This window comes from Entelurus aequoreus, linkage group LG27 (genome assembly GCF_033978785.1).
Source record: "Entelurus aequoreus isolate RoL-2023_Sb linkage group LG27, RoL_Eaeq_v1.1, whole genome shotgun sequence".
NCBI classification, from domain to species: Eukaryota; Metazoa; Chordata; class Actinopteri; order Syngnathiformes; family Syngnathidae; genus Entelurus; species Entelurus aequoreus.
Window position 1 is genome coordinate 524,137 of NC_084757.1, and position 20,894 is coordinate 545,030.

At 39.3% G+C, this 20,894-nt stretch overlaps 1 protein-coding gene across 3 annotated transcripts in view; it reads right to left on the reverse strand.

The window, feature by feature from the left end:
* LOC133644686 (rootletin-like) overlaps positions 1-20,894 on the reverse strand; it is a 145,077-nt gene that overhangs the window by 67,992 nt on the left and 56,191 nt on the right. For 2 of the 3 annotated variants that reach the window (XM_062039377.1, XM_062039375.1), the window contains exons 14-17: positions 18,087-18,269; positions 17,636-17,780; positions 10,294-10,440; positions 3,990-4,220 (exon numbers count right to left, since the gene is read on the reverse strand). In XM_062039377.1, the coding sequence (XP_061895361.1) occupies positions 3,990-4,220; positions 10,294-10,440; positions 17,636-17,780; positions 18,087-18,269 (706 nt within the window). The remainder of the gene's footprint in view (positions 1-3,989; positions 4,221-10,293; positions 10,441-17,635; positions 17,781-18,086; positions 18,270-20,894) is intronic. The other variant, XM_062039376.1, reaches the window with a different exon arrangement.

Sequence of the window (20,894 nt, forward strand, 5' to 3'; positions counted from 1 at the left end):
AAAAATTCAGTGTTAAAAAATTCAGTGTAAAAAAATTCAGTGTAAAAAGTTCAGAGCTGAAAAATTCAGTGTTAAAAAATTCAGTGTAAAAAAATTCAGTGTTAAAAAAATTCAGTGTAAAAAATTCAGAGCTGAAAAATTCAGCGTTAATGCTTTGAAAAGCAAAAACCGGAAGTGAGTCTTGCTTTTTGAAGCAGCGAATTATTTGACACTGAATTTTTATATATTGAATGTTTTTACACTGAATTTTTATACACACATTTTTTTTTTCAATGAAATTGTTAGTGTAATTTGATGTAAAAAAAAAAAGTCACTTCGCAAAAAATTCAGTTACATCAATTCAGTGTAAAAAAAAAAAGGTTTTGTAATCCATCCATCCATCCATTTTCTACCGCTTATTCCCTTCGGGGTCGCGGGGGAGGCTGAGATAGACACTTATTAACCTTCAAATTGGCATGCACCCCCCCTGGAATCAATGCAACTCCTGCAAGCGTGCAACAAGGAATATGGAAACGTGTCTAGCTGAGCCTGTATCGCAGACCTGGGCAAATTAAGGCCCGGGGGCCACATGCGGCCCGTTAAGCTTTTCAGTCTGGCCCACCGGACATTCCCAAATAATTTTTTTAGATCTTTAAGATGGAAAGTGTAGCTGCCATTATGTGTAGTCATGTTTTCTAATGACCCTAAGTCTTGAACTATACAAAGTATTTCAATGGTTGGAATCTGCGCTTATGGATGATATATACCAGTTACTATGGTAATGTAATTAGTTACTATGGTCATCTATTTAGTTACTATGGTAATCTACGTCACAGCAGCTCAGACGAGGCACCAAGCAGTGTGGGCGAGAAGCGTTTCCACAGACGCAGAAGGAGGTTTTCACAACAAAGTTCTAAAGCTTAGTGATATATCAGATTGTAGGTGGGTTTATTTTATACCATTCGCGTTCATATTTCACTGTTTGTTGCATTTTTGTTGCGTTTCACTTGATTGTAAAATATGTCGATTGAAAGGGCGTGTGACAGTAATATTTTGTCAATATTCAGTGTTTTATCCTTCAATCAATCAATCAGCTTTATTGTCCATTCTTACATGTACAAGACACATAAGAACTGAAATTACATTTTCGGCACAATCCCGCTAAGAGCAGACATACGTTACAGGGAGACAAGACGGGACCGCCAACGGATCAGCCTCACTTAGGCGCTCCTCAAAAAGGTGGGAAAAAGGTGACATTGGGGGGAGGGTGGAAGTAAAAAAAAATATCAGTCTGAGGCTGGACCCTCAGGAATGGTCCAGACTGAGTCCGAGGAAAAAAACCTCACATAGCATGGCACACATAAACAAGGTACATTTAATCACAACAAACTCGCAACAAAGTCATCCAACAGGACCTTGGAGGCCAGCAGCTGCTGTTAAGCGCTGCTCAGCCCCCACAACCCCGGAGGAATAAAGCAGAGGTGAAGGCGTTGATTGGGGAAGGGTATGTGCGTGCATGTATGCCCAATTAACTTGGGTGAGATGTTGGATTGTCTTTATGGGCCGAGGCCGGCCCCAAGAGTTCAAGAGTTCAAGAGTCCGACCCAGGTGCTTTTGAAGAAAAGGGAAAAGGTCAAAAGCGTCCATCTTTGAGGAGTCCTCGGGGGAGTGTTTTCAAACAGCCTGTTCCTCAAGGCCATTCGAGGGAGTCAAATCGTAGATTAAGATGTTGTTTTTTTCTTCGAGCAGTCAAAACAATGACATTCCTGCTCTATATGCTGGCTCTGACAATTCCAATTTATTCTTTCTGTAACATCATCAAGATCGAATCTACCTTGCGATTCAAATCAGCAATCGCTCCAGTCTGTGATCCCACAGCACGACCCATTCCTTCCATTGCGTTGAACAGCCTGTTGGCCCCTTGAGTGGCTGCCATCGTCTTCCGAATTTGACGATACACCAGAGCAATGCCCAGCCCAATCAGCAAATGCCCTGCGATCACAGCTCCAAATAGGTAGATGTCTTCCACGTCCTCGATGGAAAGGACTGAGAGGCACATGATTCTCCAAGTATTCCAGGAATCTCTCACGTACCCCGCAGCAATGGTTCCATCAGGGCAGCCAGGCTCCCCCGAGCCTCTTTTCCTTGTCGAAAAGACTGTGTCAATTGCGTCGAGAGTCCAGTTGATCAAATTCATTTTGATGTTTAGATTTGAGGACAGCTCAAGAAAAGAGGCTTCAAAATAGTTCAAACAAGACAAAAACAAAGAGAGCAAGCAGGGAGGGAAGGAGGGAGCGGAGAGAGATGCGACCGCCCTCACCAGTGGCAAGACAGAAAAATGTAAAATTACATTACGTTTTTTAAGGCGGTCTGTCATAACGTTTTTAGCATTCAATCAGACATTAGAGATGTCCGATAATATCGGCCTGCCGATATTATCGGCTGATATATGCGTTAAAATGTAATATTGGAAATTATCGGTATCGTTTTTTTTATTATCGGTATCGTTTTTTTTTTTTTTTTTAATTAAATCAACATAAAAAACACAAGATACACTTAGTGCACCAACCCAAAAAACCTCCCTCCCCCATTTACACTCATTCACACAAAAGGGTTGTTTCTTTCTGTTATTAATATTCTGGTTCCTACATTATATATCAATATATATCAATACAGTCTGCAAGGGATACAGTCCGTAAGCACACATGATTGTGCGTGCTGCTGGTCCACTAATAGTACTAACCTTTAACAGTTCATTTGACTAATTTTCATTCATTACTAGTTTCTATGTAACTGTTTTTATATTGTTGTACTTTCTTTTTTATTCAAGAAAATGTTTTTAATTTATTTATCTTATTTTACTAATTTTTTTAAAAAGTACCTTATCTTCACCATACCTGGTTGTCCAAATTAGGCATAATAATGTGTTAATTCCACGACTGCATATATCGGTTGAAATCGGTATCGGTTGATATCGGTATCGGTAATTAAAGAGTTGGACAACATCGGAATATCGGATATCGGCAAAAAGCCATTATCGGACATCCCTATCAGACATTATTGTGAAGTTTTGTATGAGTGTCCCTAAAAATAGATATACCGGCCCCCAGACACATTTTTTTCTCTAAATGTGGCCCCTGAGTCAAAATAATTGCCCAGGCCTGCTGTATCGCTTCTGGAGGAATCTTTCACGTGAGTACAATCTTTAACAAGTTACAAAGCTGGGGTCAAGATCAGTTCAACGTTGTATCAGTTAAAAAAGATAAATATTGGCCCCCCGATCTGATCTCATGAATGGAATCAGGACATCTGTAGTCGAGTCAAGGTATCAGTGTATTGACCTGGTATGGGATTGACACCAACATTCCCAGTATGGCCCCCTCCCAATGAGCAACCTCTAAAAGGGATGATATTTATTGCAGCTGGTTTCAAAAAACAAACAGTCATTTGATTCCATCCATGCTAAATTGAAGTGCAGGTAAATATTAGCACGCTTGGCGTTAAGCAAACACCACCTGGACCAAACCCGAGCTTTGTGCGCTTTTTTTTTTTTAACGCTGGCCTCGTTTATTTTGACAGATAGGTTATCGAAAAGTGTTAGGATGGAATTTGTCAATTTATTGATTTAAAAGCTGGACAGAAAAAACTATCCGAGGTCCCGGTCTCACATTCAGGATAGATAATAAAGCCAGAGAGGATTCTTTTCATTCTTCAGCAGGCAAAGATCTGCTTTGCTTGAGTGAAGAATGAGAACGCTCGCCGTGCAAATTTACGAGGCTCTCCCTGAAAGCACTCTGATCCACCATTTATCTTCCTCACATTTTGTGCACTAGCATCTCTTCCCTGGTGACTCGTAAAAGACAGACCAGGTCCATTAATACCACACTGGACTTAAGAAAGTATGCGTCTATTTTCTCCAGGTACATTTGAAGGAGACAATAATGATGCAGTTCCAAGTTATTTACTACCCTTCTCTTTGTGGTTCAGGTTGAAGGAGTGGGGTCTCTGACCTGAGAGTGCTGCTCCAGGATTCGGGCCTTCTCCCTCTGCAGGAGGTCCAGGTCCTCCTCCAGCTTGTGGCGCAGGGCCTGCAGGTGACGGTGCGAGCTCTCCAGGGCTTTCTTCTCCAAAAGCAGGTTCATCTTCTCCCGTTGCAGCCGGGACGCCTCATCCCGGGATGATGCCCGGTCCGCTTCTGCCTGCCGCCGTCCGTCACTGAGCTGAGCCTTCTCAGCCTCAGCCTGGGAGGCACACACTTGGGTTCAGGCCGGAACAGTAACCGTTTTGTTCGGCAGGGTAACAAAGTAACAGAGCTAGACCACGTTTGTCAACCTAAAGTCGAAAGGAGATTTGCTGCAAAGAGACAGCTTTAATGATCAAGTTCCTTGAATATTTAAACACAATCCTTTTGCTGGAACGATCCAGGTATGTTGAAATACCGTATTTACGCATCTGGACTTACATAAAGGGGCTGTTTGTAAAACTTGTTCAAAGTTACAATTTTAGAATAAAAGGATAACAAGAAGACCATTGGCCAGTTTCTCAAATAGTGTGTCAGAGGGGGTCAGCCATGGGCCATGTGTATGTTAGAAACCTCAATCCCTGACAACCTTAAGAGCAGTGCTGGCGGGCTAGCCCGGACTTTTAGGTAGGTATTGTGAGAATGTGATAATTTTAAGTGTTCTTTTTTAATCCATAGTCATGTTTAAAGCAGCTAGTATTTCCCCATGCAGTGTGTCTTCTCGTGTTTTATGCCACTCCTTCTTTGTCTCATTTTGTCCACCAAAGGTTTTATACTGTGTGTGAATGCACAAAGGTGAGCTTTGTCATACTCGCCAACCCTCCCGTTTTTAGCGGGAGACTCCCGGTATTCAGCGCCTCTCCCGACAACCTCCCGGCAGAAATTTTCTCACGACAAAACTCCCGGTATTCAGCCGGAGCTGGAGGCCACGCCCCCTCCAGCTCAATGCGGACCTGAGTGGGGACAGCCTGTTCTCACGTCCGCTTTCCCACAATATAAACAGCGTGCCTGCCCAATGACGTCGTAACATCTACGGCTTTTAGAGAGTAGAGTGCACAACTGCGCACACAACAAGGAGACGAAGCAGAAGAACGAGGGAAGTTACAGACATGGCGACGCCGTGGACGAGCAAGATGAAGAAATACGCTTGCAAGTTCCAAAACGAATGGAAACAAGAATTTCAGTTCATCCAGGACAGTTCGAAGGGGAAGGTGTATGTAATTATGTTGCCTGTACATTTTGTACAACAGACTTCTCCATAGAACACGGTGGCCGAGTCATGAACGGAGGAGAAGTTAAACAGGACAATACTGCCATCTACTGGATAGTCCTCGGAACACTAAAATTCAAGTATTTATTTTATTTATATGTATAATAAAATAAATATATATACATATATATATAGCTACAATTCACTGAAAGTCAAGTATTTCATACATATATATATATATATATATATATATATATATATATATATATATATATATATATATATATATATATATATATATATATATATATATATATATATATATATATATATATATATATATATATATATATACTACCGTTCAAAAGTTTGGGGTCACCCAAACAATTTTGTGAAATAGCCTTCATTTCTAAGAACAAGAATAGACTGTCAAGTTTCAGATGAAAGTTATCTTTTTCAGGCCATTTTGAGCGTTTAATTGACCCCACAAATGTGATGCTCCAGAAACTCAATCTGCTCAAAGGAAGGTCAGTTTTGTAGCTTCTGTAAGGAGCTAAACTGTTTTCAGATGTGTGAACATGATTGCACAAGGCTTTTGCATCAATTAGCCTTCTGAGCCCATGAGCAAACACATTGTACCATTAGAACACTGGAGTGATAGTTGCTGGAAATGGGCCTCTATACACCTATGTAGATATTGCACCAAAAACCAGACATTTGCCCCCACCCCCACCTCCCGGTATCGGAGGTCTCAAGGTTGGCAAGTATGGTTTTGTTGATGTTAATGCTGGTGCTAACCAGGCATATTTGGTCACTGCATGACTGCAAGCTAATCGATGCTAGCATGCTATTTAGGCTAGCTGTATGTACATATTGCATCATTAGTAAGTATATTTGAGGCGGGCGGGGTTGACGGTAGCGGGGTGTGTATATTGTAGCATCCCGGAAGAGTTAGTGCTGCAAGGGGTTCTGGGTATTTGTTCTGTTGTGTTTATGTTGTGTTACGGTGTGGATGTTCTCCCGAAATGTGTGATCAAGTATGCCTTGCATTCACTTATGTGTGTGTAGAAGCCGCATATATTATGTGACTGGGCCGGCACGCTGTTTGTATGGAGGAAAAGTGGACGTGACGACAGGTTGTAGAGGACGTTAAAGGCAGTGCCTTTAAGGCACGCCCCCAATATTGTTGTCCGAGTGGAAATCGGGAGATATTCGGGAGAATGGTTGCCCCGGGAGATTTAAGTCCTCTGTGTGTTTAATTTATATTTGCATGTCTCATGACACATTAACTGGATGTAATATTGGCTGCATTTCTGATAGTTGTTTGTGCGCCATGTTGTTCCAGACCACAGCAAACGTTGCCCATCTTGCAAAGATTGTAATAAATCCATGAGAAGAAGACGTTTCCTTTAACTTGGACACACACACATATATACCTTTGGCCATTCTAAGCCAGTCCTTTCCAGGAGTTATCTCACCCTCTGGGACACTTACCTTATGTCAGTGGTTCTTAACCTTGTTGGAGGTACCGAACCCCACCAGTTTCATATGCACATTCACCAAACCCTTCTTTAGTGAAAAATAAAATGTTGTTTTTCAAATTCAAGACAAAGTTATATGTTTTTGGTAACACTTTAGTATGGGGAACATATTCTAAGTAACAAAGACTTAATTTAGAGTTTTTTGGACACTAGGGGAACATATTCTAAGTAACAAAGACTTAATTGAGAGTTTTTTGGACACTAGGGGAACATATTCTAAGTAACAAAGACTTAATTTAGAGTTTTTTGGACACTAGGGGAACATATTCTAAGTAACAAAGACTTAATTGAGAGTTATTTGGACACTAGGGGAACATATTCTAAGTAACAAAGACTTAATTGAGAGTTTTTTGGACACTAGGGGAACATATTCTAAGTAACAAAGACTTAATTTAGAGTTTTTTGGACACTAGGGGAACATATTCTAAGTAACAAAGACTTAATTGAGAGTTATTTGGACACTAGGGGAACATATTCTAAGTAACAAAGACTTAATTGAGAGTTATTTGGACACTAGGGGAACATATTCTAAGTAACAAAGACTTAATTTAGAGTTTTTTGGACACTAGGGGAACATATTCTAAGTAACAAAGACTTCATTTAGAGTTTTTTGGACACTAGGGGAACATATTCTAAGTAACAAAGAGTTAATTTAGAGTTATTTGGACACTAGGGGAACATATTTTAAGTAACAAAGACTTAATTGAGAGTTTTTTGGACACTAGGGGAACATATTCTAAGTAACAAAGACTTAATTTAGAGTTTTTTGGACACTAGGGGAACATATTCTAAGTAACAAAGACTTCATTTATAGTTTTTTGGACACTAGGGGAACATATTCTAAGTAACAAAGACTTCATTTATAGTTTTTTGGACACTAGGGGAACATATTCTAAGTAACAAAGACTTAATTTACAGTTTTTTGGACACTAGGGGAACATATTCTAAGTAACAAAGACTTAATTTAGAGTTATTTGGACACTAGGGGAACATATTCTAAGTAACAAAGACTTCATTTAGAGTTATTTGGACACTAGGGGAACATATTCTAAGTAACAAAGACTTCATTTAGAGTTATTTGGAAACTAGGGGAACATATTCTAAGTAACAAAGACTTCATTTAGAGTTATTTGGACACTAGGGGAACATATTTTAAGTAACAAAGACTTAATTTAGAGTTATTTGGACACTAAGGGAACATATTCTAAGTAACAAAGACTTCATTTAGAGTTATTTGGACACTAGGGGAACATATTCTAAGTAACAAAGACTTAATTTAGAGTTTTTTGGACACTAGGGGAACATATTCTAAGTAACAAAGACTTAATTTAGAGTTATTTGGACACTAGGGGAACATATTCTAAGTAACAAGACTTAAGTTAGAGTTATTTGGACACTAGGGGAACATATTTTAAGTAACAAAGACTTCATTTAGAGTTATTTGGACACTAGGGGAACATATTCTAAGTAACAAAGACTTCATTTAGAGTTATTTGGTTAAGGTTAGGGTTAGGGCCATGGTTAGAGAGTTAGGGTTATAATAAGGCCGTGCCGAATAAGGCATTAATAAGTACTTAATAATGACTAGTTAAGAGCCAATATGTTACTAATTTGCATGTTAATAAGCAACTAATTAATGGTGAATATGTTCCCCATACTAAAGTGTTACCATGTTTTTTTACTGGTGCACAAAATGAAGCGTGCATGAACATCACCTTGTTCAAACAACAAAACCAACAAAGTGCATAAACTCACAACAAATTACACACCTGCAAACCAGTCTGACTTCTGCTGTTGCCGTATCCGTAATACGCCGATAGGGAGAAGTTTTTATTTACATGATGAGTCGGGTGTGTTTTGACCTCACCTGAACCCGAGGCCGACTCACCGAACCCTAGGGCAGGGGTCGGCAACCCAAAATGTTGAAAGAGCCATATTGGACCAAAAATACAAAAACAAATCTGTCTGGAGCCGCAATAAATTAAAAGCCATATTACATACAGATAGTGTGTCATGAGATATAAATTGAATTAAGATGACTTAAAGGAAACTAAATGAGCTCAAATATAGCTACAAATGAGGCATAATGATGCAATATGTACATATCGCTAGCCTAAATAGCATGTTAGCATCGATTAGCTTGCAGTCATGCAGTGACCAAATATGTCTGATTAGCACTCCACACAAGTCAATAACATCAACAAAACTCACCTTTGTGCATTCACGCACGACGTTAAAAGTTTGGTGGACAAAATGAGACAGAAAAAGAAGTGGCATAAAACACGTCCTAGAAAGTCGGACAAAGTTATACATGTAAACCAGGGGTCGGCAACCCAAAATGTTGAAAGAGCCATATTGGACCAAAAATACAAAAACAAATCTGTCTGGAGCCGCAAAAAATTAAAAGCCATAATACATACAGATAGTGTGTCATGAGATATAAATTGAATTAAGAGGACTTAAAGGAAACTAAATGACCTCAAATATAGCTACAAATGAGGCATGATGATGCAATATGTACATATAGCTAGCCTAAATAGCATGTTAGCATCGATTAGCTTGCAATCATTCAGTGACCAAATATGTCTGATTAGCACTCCACACAAGTCAATAACATCAACAAAACTCACCTTTGTGCATTCATGTACAATGTTAAAGGTTTGGTGGACAAAATGAGACAGAAAAAGAAGTGGCATAAAACACGTCCTAGAAAGTCGGAGAAAGTTACACTTGTAAACAAACTAAGGTGAGTTCAAGGACCGCCAAAATTAGTAGGACAAAACGGCGCTCGCCAAATACTCGAATCAGTGAAGCATGTTTAATATAAACAGTGTGATTTATAACAATTAGGGAGGTTTGTGTCATGTTTGTCCTCCTACAGAAACCATATTAAAACAAAAAATGTATTTTTTTCCGCTCATCTTTTTCCATTTTTCATACATTTTTGAAAAAGCTCCAAAGAGCCACTAGGGCGGCGCTAAAGAGCCGCATGCGGCTCTAGAGCCGCGGGTCGTCGACCCCTGATGTAAACAAACTACGGTGAGTTCAAGGACCGCCAAAATTAGTAGGACAAAACGGCGCTCGCCAAATACTCGAATCAGTGAAGCATGTTTAATATAAACAGTGTGATTTATAACAATTAGGGAGGTTTGTGTCATGTTTGTCCTCCTACAGAAACCATATTAAAACAAAACAAAAAATTTTTCCCCTCATCTTTTTCCATTTTTCATACATTTTTGAAAAAGCTCCAGAGAGCCACTAGGGCGGCGCTAAAGAGCCGCATGCGGCTCTAGAGCCGCGGGTTGCCGACCCCTGCCCTAGGGTTCCATCGAACCCAGGTTAAGAACCAGGTTATGTGTTGCCTTCATTATAAGACTTATATGAGGTTTTTTTTATGTTTTTGCGTCTCCAGACAGATTCGTTTTTTGTATTTTTGGTCCAATATGGCCCCTTCAACATGCTGGTTCGGTCCTACACTGCATTCACATTCGTCCAATCAAACCAAACGCACCCCGGTCTGGGTGTTGACTACGGCCACCAACCTGCAGGAGAAGACGGCTCAGCTCCACCTTGTCTTTGGCCAAGCCTTCGCTCAGGGCGGCCATCTTGGCCAGAGAATCTTTCAGATCCGCTTCCTGATTCTGCAGTTTGGTGACGCCTGACTCCTGCGCGGCGCTGTGACACTCCATCTGTCGTGTGCAAATCAATGAGACGCCATTGTCGCACTAGGGCAGCGTTTCTCAAAGTGTGGGGAATAGAGACATGACAGGTGGGGCGCGAGGAACGGGAGGAAATTTCACTTTGATTTTTTTAATTTTTTTATTATTATATTCTTTGATTTATTTTTTTACTATGCTTTCATTTTCTATACACACTGTAAATCACTTTGTGATTCTGTCTGTGAAATCCGCTATATAGATAAATGTAAATTACTTATTTTTCCTGTAGGCTTTACATTTCTAGGTAGGAGCGAAAGTTTACGGACATAGCAACAGTAACTAATGGGGGCGGGGCTAAGCGGAAGCTTTGTGAATGGCGAGTCACTGTGCGAGGATTTGCTGTTTTGCAAATACATACAAAATAGAGCCACTGCTGATGAGCTGTTCAAGATAATGGACAGTTTCCTCAAAGAACACGACCTTAAATGGGAAAACTGTGTGGGCTTTTGCTCTGATGGCGCGCATGGCAAAGTCAAGAAACGGGCTGCAGGCTCTAATGGGTGAGGGCCGACATCCGGGCAACTGAGCTACATACGGGTTCTTCGAGCCATAGCAACCAGACTGGCGTTGAAAACAAACCGTTGCCATTACTCTTTAACCCAGACCTGGGCATTCTGCGGCCCGCGGGCCGCATCCGGCCCTTTGTGCGTCCCTGTCCGGCCCGCGTGAGGCCAATTATAAATTACAAAATAAATTTTAAAAAGTATCTATGTCGAGTGTGCAATACAACGGTGCTGCTTTTGTTTTGAAAATCGTTATTTGTATTACTTCCGTGTGGACGTATGCGTGATTGTGAACAACTGCAATTACAAAATAAAGTTGAAAAAACATCTATGTCCTGCGCGCAATACAACTGTGCTGCTTTTATTTTGAAAAGTATTATTTATGGGCGTGTGTCCGTGTGTAACCTGCAAGTGAAGGTGCACATGCAGCGACAAGTGATGCACGGTTTACACCCGAGACGCCAAAAAGAGAAAAGTTGATGAGGAATGGCGTGTTTTCAACAAGACATGAACTGCCAAGCAACGTTCCCTCTAAGGTGCGTGCCTGCGCAATTGCGCACTGCTCAAGCGTCCGCTGCGCGCAGCAAGTATATGCCGCGCACCAAATCAAATCCCATCTGAATTATAAACAAAATAAACATATTTATTCTATGGAATTTTGCAATGCAACTCTGAGTGACAGTGACAACAAGCGGCCCTAATGGTGTTCGTCAACACCGTTCAATTATTGTGACGTCTATCGAGATGCTTTGAGGACAGGAATTATATCGATCACTTTATTGAACAAAACTGTTTATATTCGGACATAACCACACCAAAAACATGAGTAAAACAATTCTATCTCGAAAAACTAGTCATTTTCTGCCGTACAAACCAGGCCAAAACCAACTTGTCATCTGTCACCAACACGCACTGGTGCGTTTAAGGCCACACAAAAAGTCGGACAACTCAAACACCACACAAAGTTACACTATGACTCCTCAGTCATACGTGTGCTTATTTTACTGTCATTTATTATTAATGTTAATTTATATATATTAGTCATGGAATGCTGTTACACACACTATGTTGAAGTATTACTATTATTATTAATTATTATTATTATTTATCTTACGGTATATATCAAAAATAATATTGAGCACTTTATTGAGCAAAACTGTTTATATTCGGACATAACCACACCAAAAACATGAGTAAAACAATTCTATCTCGAAAAACTAGTCATTTTCTGCCGTACAAACCAGGCCAAAACCAACTTGTCATCTGTCACCAACACGCATAGCACTAAACCACTGGTGCGTTTAAGGCCACACAAAAAGTCGGACAACTCAAACACCACACAAAGTTACACTATGACTCCTCAGTCATACGTGTGCTTATTTTACTGTCATTTATTATTAATGTTAATTTATATATATTAGTCATGGAATGCTGTTACACACACTATGTTGAAGTATTACTATTATTATTATTATTATTATTATTTATCTTACGGTATATATCAAAAATAATATTGAGCAAAATTTAATTGAAATATTGTCGATGTGGCCCTCCAGCAGTGCTCGGGTAGCTCATGCGGCCCCCGGTAAAAATTAATTGCCCACCCCTGCTTTAACCTGTCGACCTACGCTGGTTAAACCCGTCATTCTGCCTCCAAAATGCCGAAAAACTGTGTTGTTTTTGGTTGTGCTAACCACAACTGGAAACAGGGGAAACAAAGGTTGTATTTTGTTCTGCCAAAGCGTGATAAAAGCCCACAGAGACGAGACAAACGGCTCGCAGCTTTACACCGGGAAAACGAACGCTTCTACTTGGACGTCAAGCAGAACGCCAAAGGCCGCTTTTTGAAGATAGCCGAAGTCGGGGCCGGTGGCAACAAGAGCCGCCTCACGCTGTCTATGTCGGTGGCGGTCGAGTTCCGCGACTACTTGGGGGACTTCATCGAACACTACGCCCAGTTGGGTATGATGGTGCAGGATGAGCCGCGGCGGGCCCTGAAAAGCGAGTTCCTAGTGCGGGAGAATCGGAAGAACTACATGGACCTGAAAGAGAACCAGCGGGGACGGTTCTTGAGGATCCGGCAGACCGTGAACAGGGGGCCCGGCTTGGGGTCAGACCATCGCGCTCCCGGCGCAGGGACTTATCGAGTTCCGCGACGCTTTGGCCAAACTTATTGACGATTACGGCGTGGACGAGGAGCCCGCGGAGCTGCCGGAGGGCTCGTCGATGACTGTGGACGACAAGCGCTTCTTCTTCGACGTGGGCTCCAACAAGTACGGCGTGTTCACACAAAGTTGTTGATAACTTCCGCGTCTCTTTCTTAGTAGCGCGCAGGCTAAGCTAACTAGCAAGGTAAGCTAAGCCTGAGAAGCTTTAAAGGCCTACTGAAATGAATTTTTTTTATTTAAACGGGGATAGCAGATCTATTCTATGTGTCATACTTGATCATTTCGCGATATTGCCATATTTTTGCTGAAAGGATTTAGTATAGAACAACGATGATAAAGATTGCAACTTTTGGTATCTGATAAAAAAAAAGGCTTGCCCCTACCGGAAGTAGCGTGACGTAGTCAGTTGAACATATACGCAAAGTTCCCTATTGTTTACAATGATGGCCGCATGAAGTGAGAGAGATTCGGACCGAGAAAGCGACAATTTCCCCATTAATTTGAGCGAGGATGAAAGATTTGTGGATGAGTAAAGTGCAAGTGAAGGACTAGTGGGGAGTTGAAGCTATTCAGATAGGGAAGATGCTGTGAGAGCCGGGGGTGACCTGATATTCAGCTGGGAATGACTACAACAGTAAATAAACACAAGACATATATATACTCTATTAGCCACAACACAACCAGGCTTATATTTAACATGCCACAAATGAATCCTGCATAAAAACACCTGCGTGTTTGTTATGCTAGCTCCTAGCTCCTCTGCTAGCTCCTAGCTCCATAGAACACGCCAATACAATTCAAACACCTGATCAACACACACAATCACTCAGCCCAAAAGACCGTTCACCTAACCCAAGGTTCATAAAGCTTATATATTTTTAAAAAGTTACGTACGTGACGCGCACGTACGGTACGGTACGTGTTATGCTAGCTCCTAGCTCCTATGCTAGCTCCTAGCTCCATAGAACACGCCAATACAATTCAAACACCTGATCAACACACACAATCACTCAGCCCAAAAGACCGTTCACCTAACCCAAGGTTCATAAAGCTTATATATTTTAAAAAAGTTACGTACATACGCAAAAAAAAGTTGCGCACATACGGTCAAGCGATCAAATGTTTAGAAGCCAAAGCTGCATACTCACAGTAGCACGTCTGCGTCTTTGTCATCCAAATCAAAGTAATCCTGGTAAGAGTCTGTGTTGTCCCAGTTCTCTACAGGCGTCTGTGTATCGAAGTCAAAAGTCCTCCTGGTTAGAGTCTCTGTTATCCGAGTTCTTCCATCTTGACTGCATCTTTCGGGAATGTAAACAAAGAAGCGCCGGCTGTGTACTGTTGTTGCTGACTACGTTCGAAAAATACGTCCATTTCGCACCGACAACTTTCTTCTTTGCTTGCTCAGCTTCCTTCTCCATAATGCAATGAACATGATTGAAACAGATTCACGAACACAGATGTCCAGAATACTGTGGAATTATGAAATGAAAACAGAGCTTTTTCGTATTGGCTTCAATGTGGAAGGCATACCCGTGTTCGCCGGGCCACGTCACGCGCATACGTCATCCTCAGAGGCGTTTCGAACCGGAAGTTTAGCGGCAAATTTAAAATATCACTTTATAAGTTAACCCGGCCGTATTGGCATGTGTTATAATGTTAAGATTTCATCATTGATATATAAACTATCAGACTGCGTGGTCGGTAGTAGTGGCTTTCAGTAGGCCTTTAAAGTTCACTGAGACGAGTCTGACGCAAATAATACATTTTCGTTTTTTCACACGATATGCGAATAAGTAAAAATGCGTAAATGAAGGATTTAACGCCGACTTCCAAGCCACAACGCTCGTTAAATGCTTTTTCTGTCAATGCTGTGTTCGCTGTGAGCTGGTTTGTTTTCAACGAATTCCCGGTTGCTAGGGGATTGGTAGGCGGAAGTGACGTAGGTCCGCCCTCACCCATAAAGAGGGTTGCGCCAAATGCGCATTGGACACACTGTGTCATTCACCGGGAAACACTCGCGTCAAGGCAGCTCAGCCCCGAACTCAAAGAGGTTTTAACAGTGGCAGTGTCAAGCCTGCAACCCCCATTTGAAAAGCTGTGCAGTGCAAAACAGCCACTAATGCTGGAGTACTGTAAAACTCATGTTCACTTGCCCTGTCCTCCTTTTTTTGGCAAAGATTGCAAAGTGGCACTTTTACTTTCATTTATTATTGAACTTGATGCAAGTTATTTGATTTATTATTGAACTTGATGCAAGTTATAACACTTTTATTTGATTTATTATTGAACTTGATGCAAGTTATAACACTTTTATTTGATTTATTATTGAACTTGATGCAAGTTATAACACTTTTATTTGATTTATTATTGAACTTGATGCAAGTTATAACACTTTTATTTGATTTATTATTGAACTTGATGCAAGTTATAACACTTTTATTTGATTTATTATTGAACTTGATGCAAGTTATAACACTTTTATTTGATTTATTATTGAACTTGATGCAAGTTATAACACTTTTATTTGATTTATTATTGAACTTGATGCAAGTTATAACACTTTTTTTGATTTATTATTGAACTTGATGCAAGTTATAACACTTTTGTTTTATTTATTATTGAACTTGATGTAAGTTATTTGATTTATTATTGAACTTGATGCAAGTTATAACACTTTTATTTGATTTATTATTGAACTTGATGCAAGTTATAACACTTTTTTTGATTTATTATTGAACTTGATGCAAGTTATAACACTTTTGTTTTATTTATTATTGAACTTGATGCAAGTTATAACACTTTTGTTTTATTTATTATTGAACTTGATGCAAGTTATAACACTTTTATTTGATTTATTATTGAACTTGATGCAAGTTATAACACTTTTATTTGATTTATTATTGAACTTGATGTAAGTTATAACACTTTTGTTTTATTTATTATTGAACTTGATGCAAGTTATAACACTTTTGTTTTATATATTATTGAACTTGATGCAAGTTATAACACTTTTGTTTTATTTATTATTGAACTTGATGCAAGTTATAACACTTTTGTTTTATTTATTATTGAACTTGATGCAAGTTATAACACTTTTATTTGATTTATTATTGAACTTGATGCAAGTTATAACACTTTTGTTTTATTTATTATTGAACTTGATGCAAGTTATAACACTTTTGTTTTATTTATTATTGAACTTGATGCAAGTTATTTGATTTATTATTGAACTTGATGCAAGTTATAACACTTTTATTTGATTTATTATTGAACTTGATGCAAGTTATAACACTTTTTTTGATTTATTATTGAACTTGATGCAAGTTATAACACTTTTGTTTTATTTATTATTGAACTTGATGCAAGTTATAACACTTTTGTTTTATTTTTATTATTGAACTTGATGCAAGTTATTTGATTTATTGAACTTGATGCAAGTTATAACACTTTTATTTGATTTATTATTGAACTTGATGCAAGTTATAACACTTTTGTTTTATTTATTATTGAACTTGATGCAAGTTATAACACTTTTGTTTTATTTATTATTGAACTTGATGCAAGTTATAACACTTTCGTTTTATTTATTATTGAACTTGATGCAAGTTATAACACTTTTGTTTTATTTATTATTGAACTTGATGCAAGTTATAACACTTTTGTTTTATTTATTATTGAACTTGATGCAAGTTATTTGATTTATTATTGAACTTGATGCAAGTTATAACACTTTTATTTGATTTATTATTGAACTTGATGCAAGTTATAACACTTTTTTTTATTTATTATTGAACTTGATGCAAGTTATAACACTTTCGTTTTATTTATTATTGAACTTGAAGCAAGTTATAACACTTTTGTTTTATTTATTATTGAACTTGATGCAAGTTATTTTATTTGATATTGAACTTGATGCAAGTTATTTGATTTATTATTGAACTTGATGCAAGTTATAACACTTTTATTTGATTTATTATTGAACTTGATGCAAGTTATAACACTTTTGTTTTATTTATTATTGAACTTGATGCAAGTTATAACACTTTTGTTTTATTTATTATTGAACTTGATGCAAGTTATAACACTTTTGTTGTATTTATTATTGAATTGATGCAAGTTATTTTATTTGATATTGAACTTGATGCAAGTTATAACACTTTTGTTTTATTTATTATTGAACTTGATGCAAGTTATAACACTTTTGTTTAATTTGATATTGAACTTGATGCAAGTTATACCACAGCTGCACAGTTATTTTGTTTATTATTGAACTTGATTTTATTTTATGTTATTGAGTTTGAATGTATAAAACTTGATGTTACTTGATGTTCGATAAATTTGAAAATGTTAAGCTTGGCATTAGCGTTCTGTTGGGGCGATGGGGGCAGGTGGGGCTTGAAAACTCCCCCTTGTCCAAAGTGGGGGATGACAAAAAAAAGTTTGAGAACCACTGCACTAGGGAGTGGACGCTTGGCACCCACGGTGACAGTCTACCTTGCTGAGAGCCAAAGCGAGGCTGGCCTTGTCCTCCAGCAGCACCTCCTTTTCCAGGGTGACCCCACTCAGCGCCTCCTTCACTGTCACCAGCTCCCTACGTAGATCAGAGTGCTTCCCTTCCAGCTCCTCCAGGCTCCTCTCGCTGGAACACATCACATTCTCTCATGCCGTTTCATCATCACTTTGTACAAACAAAGCCCCTAAACAACAATCCATCTGGCCTCTGAAAGACGGAGCGCTTCTTGTGCCAAAGGCCGCGCTGCAGAGGGACTTAGCTCCTCGCCGGATCGCATGTCCCACTCCAATTCTCAGCTAATCACATTTTTAAGCAACATCAAGGGAAAACGTATCCCCGTTGCATGAGTGCAGTAATGCAATGTCAATGACTTTTCAACATGTGTTACTGATCTCAGGCTTAAAACAATCGTCGCCGAGCGCCCTCACGCACCCTCGCTGGGCCTCCGTGCGCTGCCGTGTCAGCTGCAGCTCGGCGTCTTCTCTCTGCTGTTGAAGGAGGTCACGCTGCCGCTGGAGGTCCGAGGACATGCCGCGCAGGGCCTCCAGCTCGCCGCGCAGCGAGTCCGCTTCCTGTTGCACTCCCAGCAAACGCTGCTCCACGCCGCACTTCTCACTGGGACACAAATGTCATCATAACAGCCGTGATTACAACGTGGGAAGTTCAGCAGTGCAACGAAAACATCGACAGAGTTCATCTGCTACAATCACCGGTGGCGTTGAAAAAAGAAGTGGTCTGGTGTTGGACGGCTTAGAGTGGGAAGAAGCTGGAAGAAACTTGGGTGTAAAACACTGTGTTTACAACATAAAGATGTCTAGTCATTCAGATGGAGGGAAACCTTTTCCACTTGTGTCGGAGCTTACTTGATTGGGCTTTTAAACCCAGAGGTCCCCAAACTTTTTGACCCGGGGGCCGTATTGGGTTCAAAAAATTTGACCAGGGGCCGGGCTATATACACTACCGTTCAAAAGTTTGGGGTCACCCAAACAATTTCGTGGAATAGCCTTCATTTCTAAGAACAAGAATAGACTGTCAAGTTTCAGATGAAAGTTCTCTTTTTCTGGCCATTTTGAGCGTTTAATTGACCCCACAAATGTGATGCTCCAGAAACTCAATCCGCTCAAAGAAAGGTCAGTTTTGTAGCTTCTGTAAGATTAAAGATTAAAGATTAAAGTACCAATGATTGTCACACACACACTAGATGTGGTGAAATTTGTCCTCTGCATTTGTCCCATCCCCTTGGGGAGCAGTGGGCAGCAGCGGCGCCGCGCCCGGGAATCATTTTGGTGATTTAACCCCCAACTCCAACCCTTTGTTGCTGAGTGCCAAGCAGGGAGGTTATGGGTCCCATTTTTATAGTCTTTGGTATGACTCGGCTGGGATTTGAACTCCAACCTACCGATCTCAGGGCGGACACTCTAACCACTAACGAGCTAAACTGTTTTCAGGTGTGTGAACATGATTGCACAAGGGTTTTGTAATCATCAATTAGCCTTCTGAGCCAATGAGCAAACACATTGTACCATTAGAACACTGGAGTGATAGTTACTGGAAATGGGCCTCTATACACCTATGTAGATATTGCACCAAAAAGCAGACATTTGCAGCTAGAATAGTCATTTACCACATTAGCAATGTATAGAGTGTATTTCTTTCAAGTTAAGACTAGTTTAAAGTTATCTTCATTGAAAAGTACAGTGCTTTTCCTTCAAAAATAAGGACATTTCAATGTGACCCCAAACTTTTGAACGGTAGTGTGTATATATATATATATATATATATATATATATATATATATATATATATATATATATATATATATATATATATATATATATATATATATATATATAAATATATACATACAATCTAAACTGTCTTTTCCTTAAACTGAACAAAAGTCATATGTCCACTGATGTTTAAAAACTCTACACTCGGAGTCTAATTCATGACGATTTCGCCATTTTTTTCCCCTCGTGCACTAATTGACTGAAAGATCGCGCACTTGCCGCCTTTGTGGCGCAAGCGTGATGACGTCCCGTTACCGCTGGGAAAATGCCTTTTTAGACAATATGATTTGCTTGAGCGGCTAGGAGACCCAATAACAAGCGAGAGAAAATGGATTGATGGATGGGCGAGAAAGGACAGATTAAAAAAAATGTATATGTACCATTTTTTTTTTTTTAGTCGGGACTACCCGCGGGCCAGATTTTGGACGCTGGCGTGCCGTATCTGCCTAGGAGACCCAGTAACAAGCGGTAGAAAATGGATTGATGGATGGGTGAAAAGGGACAGATTAAAACAAATAATTTAAAAAAATTTATACATATATATATTTTTTTTTTACTTGGTATTACCCGCGGGCCGGATTTTGGATGCTGGCGTGCCTTTTCTGCCTAGGAGACCCAGTAACAAGCGGTAGAGAATTGATTGTAGGATGGGCGAAAAAGGACAGACTAAAAAAAATTATAATCAAAAAATAAATAAATACAATTTTTATTTACTTTTTAGCCAGGACTACTCGCGGGCCGCATTTTGGACGCTGGCGTGCCGTATCTGCCTAGGAGACTCAGTAACAAGCGGTGGAAAATGGATTGATGGATGGGTGAAAAAGAACAGATAAAAAAAATAATAATTAAAAAATAATAATAAATATATATATATATATATATATATATATATATATATATATATATATATATATATATATATATATATATATATATATATATATATATATATACACTACCGTTCAAAAGTTTGGGGTCACATTGAAATGTCAAAGAAATACACTCTATACATTGCTAATGTGGTAAATGACTATTCTAGCTGCAAATGTCTGGTTTTTGGTGCAATATCTACATAGGTGTATAGAGGCCCATTTCCAGCAACTATCACTCCAGTGTTCTAATGGTACAATGTGTTTGCTCATTGGCTCAGAAGGCTAATTGATGATTAGAAAACCCTTGTGCAATCATGTTCACACATCTGAAAACCGTTTAGCTCGTTACAGAAGCTACAAAACTGACCTTCCTTTGAGCAGATTGAGTTTCTGGAGCATCACATTTGTGGGGTCAATTAAACGCTCAAAATGGCCAGAAAAAGAGAACTTTCATCTGAAACTCAACAGTCTATTCTTGTTCTTAGAAATGAAGGCTATTCCACAAAATTGTTTGGGTGACCCCAAACTTTTGAACGGTAGTGTATTTTATTTTATTTTTAACTTGGTGCTACTCGCGG